The 5,809-nt window shown below is 34.8% G+C and overlaps 1 protein-coding gene across 1 annotated transcript in view; it reads left to right on the top strand.

Moving 5' to 3' along the window:
* Positions 5,297-5,809, top strand: part of LOC105155561 — a 4,013-nt gene continuing 3,500 nt past the window's right edge. The window contains exon 1 of the mRNA XM_011071451.1: positions 5,297-5,800. Coding sequence (XP_011069753.1) covers positions 5,297-5,800 — 504 coding nt within the window. The remainder of the gene's footprint in view (positions 5,801-5,809) is intronic.

Raw genomic sequence — 5,809 nt, 5'->3', positions numbered from 1 at the left:
TTTACCAGCTTTTGTAAGACTCAAATTATCGTCGAGTTAACTAGCAAGTAAAAATTTATCATTGCTAATCTATATAGTTAATATATATTTTAAATAATTCATTGCTAATTTGTTAACAAGTAGATTTTCAATTTATTACCGTTGCTAACTTCATTTACAAGTAAATATCTTATATTAAATAATACATATTAACAACGAGAATTTTATTTATTAATTAATTATACAATAATTTTTTTCATTACCAATGAGAGATTTTCTTAGAGTGAGTACACGTGAATAAAATAAAAAGGTTGCAACTTAAATTTAGCTGCAAGTTCAGACATCATGAGACCACACAACTTTATATAAAAAAATTCAAGAATTGTGGATGATGCATTAATAAGTCAAATTATGACAAGTTATTGTGGTTTTGAGTGGGTGACAACTAATCCCATTTGAAGTAATGGGAAGAAAAGTCTGGAAAGTTCATGACTTCTTCAGAGAAGATAATTAAAGAAAAGATCACTAATTAAATTCACCAAACGAAAATGGTGCTATATATCTACCAGATGTACAGTTCAATGCAGTGTCAGCAGCCACTGTTTTAATTTATTTATATAGTAAATTTGAGGACAAGAAGTGGGTCTACACCAACTCCGCCGAAGATGTAAGAAAATGGAACTTTTGAAAGGCTGCGGACTGCTTTTGAGGATATAATATTAAATATTTTGCTCTATTTTGTAAAAGTTGAGACAGCTTTTCATTCTGTCAGTGCTTTTGCTGATAGGCATATTATGGCCATTCATGTGCAGCTTTCGTGGGATTAATTATTTTAATAATGTCACAAAATAATTTTGCGTTGTTTTTTAAAATATTGAAATAATTATGGCCAAGTTGATGATGCTGGGGTTGGAGCGTCGGAGACTCGGAGTCTCTCTTAATATTTAGGGTTAATTATATTTATTTTTTTAAAATATAAAATTATCTTTTTTTAATATTTATATAATTCATCTTTCATTAATATTTATATAGACATCAAATGAATAACATACTACATCGGTATTTTTGGTATAACATTATTACATCTATGAAGTTAGAGCTCCCGACTTAATCTGGCACTACTAATCCACCTATATGGCTGACACTGGCTTACGATCTATCTCTCGAAAAAAAAATATGGCAAATTTTATGAGTTGCCAACTCAGTAACTGTTAGCTAATTAGCCTATATATATAAACAGATATAGGCACGTATAACATAAACCTAATTTAATTCCATGACGATAATCAATCAATATTCTTTTTATAGTCACGAAGTTGCAATTTCAATAACACCAGTAAATGGATACTTGTCACACAATTTCACGAAATCATGAAGTAATAATGCCAAATTCAAGCGAAATCAATATCAGAATCAAACACTATTCACAACACGAATCATACAACATTAAAGTTTAATTATCTTAATTATTAATCATTCTTTTGGACCCCGCTTAGTTTAACTGAATCATATTCAATGATTTTGCAAGCTCTCGTCATCTCAATTAATATCATACAAGCAACAGCACAGAGTACTCATCGTGTGTGATATTCCCACAGTGGCCAAGTGTGAAGCAATCCCAGTATAGGACATCACACCAAACATGGCAGCCCTACACCACCCTAGTGTGTAGTTAACAGCACAGGATATTCTCCACTATCCGGAATACCTCGATACCCTTCGCGCCATGGTACTTAGCTATATATTTATTTTTCTCATATCATATATTGCATCAGCATGACAACACACAGCTCGTCATCAATCACATCACATCATCGTAAATCATTGAATATGTTCCAGATTAGGTAAGTCATCTTTTCATATCAATAATCCATTCACGTTTTAACAACTCCATAATTCCACTCCGTTCGACACTCATCTCAATGTATCATCTACACAATGACTTCATAATTTAATCCCAGTTAACAATCACATAGAAACGTGTTACAATCATTTACAACAACTCTATCATTCAATTCAATTCAACAACGAAATCAATCAATTAGAAGCATGTTATAGTCATCTCCATAATTTAACTTTATTCACCATATGTATCACACACCATAGATAAAAATATAACAGCTATTTCATGAAACAACCATATAATTCAGTTAAGTACATGACAATTTTTGATCAAATTCACAAATAAACAAGTAGATACATTTTTATCTCATTTTTCCAACTATTTAAATAGTAAAATGATGTGTATAATCTTGAATATTGTTCTCGTGTTCTAATCAACTATAAAAATTTATTGATCTTGATGATAATGGAATTAAGCACCAAAATTCCTCCTCTCCTCTCTTCTCTTCCCTTCTCTTCTTTCTCTTTTCTTTTCTTCTCTTTTTTCTCCCCTTTGCACCCCCCCTCTCTTGTTTTCTTCTCTTTTCTCTTTTTTCTTTCTTTTCCACTTTCTCTCCTCTCACCACCGCGTCTCTCTCTTTTGTTTTTTCTCTTTTGTTTTCTTCTCCTTATTCAAAGAATATATATATATATAGTTAAATATCTCTCTCTATATAAGTTAGTATATATGTGTATGTATATTTATATATTAATATAGTATTAGATATATATATTGATAATGATATAAGGAGTGTTTACACATTATTCTTATTCCACCCTTTCATTCTCTTTTTCATCTTATTTGTATTTTGTTTTACTAACTTTAGTGTATAAGATGTGTATATATATATATTAGAAGAAGATTGTATTTGTTCCACCTCATCTTTACAATTCTACACTTTTAATCTCACAGTTTCTATTATTTAAATTTTCACTCTCTTCTAAGAATTTATCATGTCAAATAAATTTCTACTTAAACACCAAAGATTATATACATCATGACACCACTTATCTCATTATTATGCTAATAATTGATAATTACGTATCAAGATTTGAGAATGTTACAGCAGATGGATAGGCAGTCTCATTAGAAGTGAAGTAAAGAAAAAAGATTTAGATTATAAGCCATGTGGATTAGGTTGGATGAATGTGAGAGGATTATTAAAGAGACTAGGAGATGGGAAATGGAGTTGATTCGAGGACAATAGTGTGGAAAAAGGTGAAGCAATGGTGGGTAGGTCTCTTGCGATGGGATAAAGAAAGTTTTGGTCATGTGGGTAGGAAGACTGGCCGGCATGCAAAATAGGGGAGTGATTGATGACAGTCTTGGGGAATTACCATGATTGCAATAGAGGTTAGAGGAGCTTAGGATGAAAGAGGAAATGCTGTGGCAACAGTGGTGCAAAACACATTGGATGACTAAACAACATTAAAATACCAGATTCTTCCATTCGTCCATCACGGCTCGCCAAGAGCAAGATTCGATATGGAAGCTTAAGAGTAGTGCAAGGGAATGGTGTATGGAGGAGTTGATTCAGAGAATGCTCTTATAGTACTTTCAAGAAATATTCGCTAGTAACATCTATTAAATGAACTACTTGAACAGGATGTGAACATTGTTCAACTAGTTGTCACCTTGAAGATGAATGAGGATCTACTTCAGCTATTCACTGAGGAAGAGGTAAAAATCGCCACCTTTTATGTGTTTCCGCTAAAATTTTCTGGCCCAAATGGTATACCCCCTATGTAGAGAGCAGTGATGTTACACGTATTTTATCTATCTCAAACGAGGGAGCATTATTGCCTAAAATGAATTTAAAAAACTATTGCTCAATTCCGCTCTATAAGCCTTTGTAATGTCATTATGCGAATTATGTTAAGTATGTTGCAAATTGATTAAAGCATATCCTAGATAATGTGATTTTCCTTATCCAATCGACGTTTATCCCAAGTCGATTAATTACAGATAATGTCCTAATTGCCTTTGAGTTGAACCACTTTGTTAAGAGTAAATCATGAGGCAGGAATGGATATTTTGCTCTTAAGCTTGATATGAGCAAAGCATACAATAGGGCAGAGTGGTGCTTCTTGAGGAGAGTACCTAGTTGAATAGATATACACGATCGGTGTGTGAGGCTTATTATGACATTGGTTAAGTTTGTTTCATATTCACTGATGCTTAAGGACTCATAATTTGGGTAATTTTTTGCCACTGAGAGATTCGAGGGTGATCTCTTGTTTCCATATATTTTCTTATTTATGGTTGAGGTTTTCAGTTGTATGTTTAGGAGGTGGAACAAATAAAAGAACTACAGAGGATTGATATGTGCAGGACAACTCCACAGATCTTACACTTACTTTCACCAATAACACCATCATCTTTGGGCAAGCACGGGAGGAGGTTATGGCATGGTTTGCTTACACGCATATTAGAGGTGTAGGGGAGAGCATTGAGACAGTTTATTAACTTCGATAAATGTTGTATGTTGTTAGTCGAAATGTGGTGGCAGAACGTCAAACTCGACTGATAGAGATACTTGCGGTTCACATATTGGATTGACATGAGAAACACTTGGGATTGCTGATGGTTGCATGCAGGTCATGTAAGGAATTACTTAACTGGTCTAGAGACCATTTGTGGCATTGAATCGATGGATGGAACTCCATACTTCTCTTTGGAGCTCGTAAGGGGGTCCTTATTAAACTTATCTTTCAATCAATACCCATGTATGTTATGTCTTGCTTTCAACTACTAAAGGAGTTAGTACATGAGCTTGAAACTGTTACGAGTTACAGCAACAACAACTCTCAGTGACAGCAACACCAACACCCAACTGAAGGTTGAAGATGATGAGCTGGACGACAGCGAGGCACAACGTGGACATCCCACCTTTTAGCATATGGCGCTATGTATTTTACACGCTTCTATTAGTTAAAAATGCGATTTCTTTTTGTTAATTAGTTTTCAAAAATTAGTTAGCAGCAGTTGTTTCCAGTTATCAGTTTAGTTAGTTTTCACTCTATATTTTGTATAAAGTGTGCACTGTACTGCTCTGTTGTCAATTGAATTCTCTTCCTGAATACAAGTTTTCCTTCTCCAATTTACACCTGAGATGTCTGCAAATACATTTTGTGAGTTCTGTGGTTTATTACATGGTATCAGAGCTTTCGATTGAAGGTCTCTGCATATCGCGGCACACCTTAGCTACTGGCTAGATCAGCAAACAATTGTGAGAAATGGAGGATTCTGGTAGAAACCAAAGACAACCGATGTCACCTGTGATGGAAATGGGGGAAGGAGGAAGACAACAAGTACCTGAAAACGCTGCAGCTACACGGATCGGATCACCCTAGAATAATTTTAGTGAGTACTTCACTCACTAAAAATAATTATCTCACCTGGAGCTATGCTATAAAGAGAGCTCTGCGATCTAAGATGAAATTGTGTTTTATCGACGGCACATCTGCGAAATCGAGTGTTACTGAACCGTTCTTCGAGCATTGGATACGGGTAGACAGCATGGTCACCACTTGGATCCTTAATTGTATTTCAAAGGAAATCGTCGGCAGTTTCATGTATGCGAAATCTGCAAGAACACTTTGGCTAGATTTGGAAGAGAGGTACGGAGAATGCAATGGGCCTTTGTTATATCAGCTTCAGCGCGAAATAGCCTCCTTGACGCAAGGAACTAAGTCAGTGGTTGAGTATTTTTCCAGATTGTGCATGATTTGGGACGAACTTGATGAGTTAATGCCTACTCCTCAATGCACATGTGGATGCACTTGTGGAGCCTTTAAAATTGCTGCAGAACAAGCTACATTCACTAGATTGACACAGTTTCTCATGGGATTAAGTGATAATTTTGATCATCTACGTGATCAATTGCTCGTCATGGATCCAACACCTACAGCGAATAAAGCATACTCTATGATGTTGAGGGTAGAAAAG

This window comes from Sesamum indicum, linkage group LG2, assembly GCF_000512975.1.
Source record: "Sesamum indicum cultivar Zhongzhi No. 13 linkage group LG2, S_indicum_v1.0, whole genome shotgun sequence".
NCBI lineage: Eukaryota > Viridiplantae > Streptophyta > Magnoliopsida > Lamiales > Pedaliaceae > Sesamum > Sesamum indicum.
Note: the sequence above shows the minus strand (reverse complement) of the source record. Positions and strands in the feature narration are given on the sequence as shown.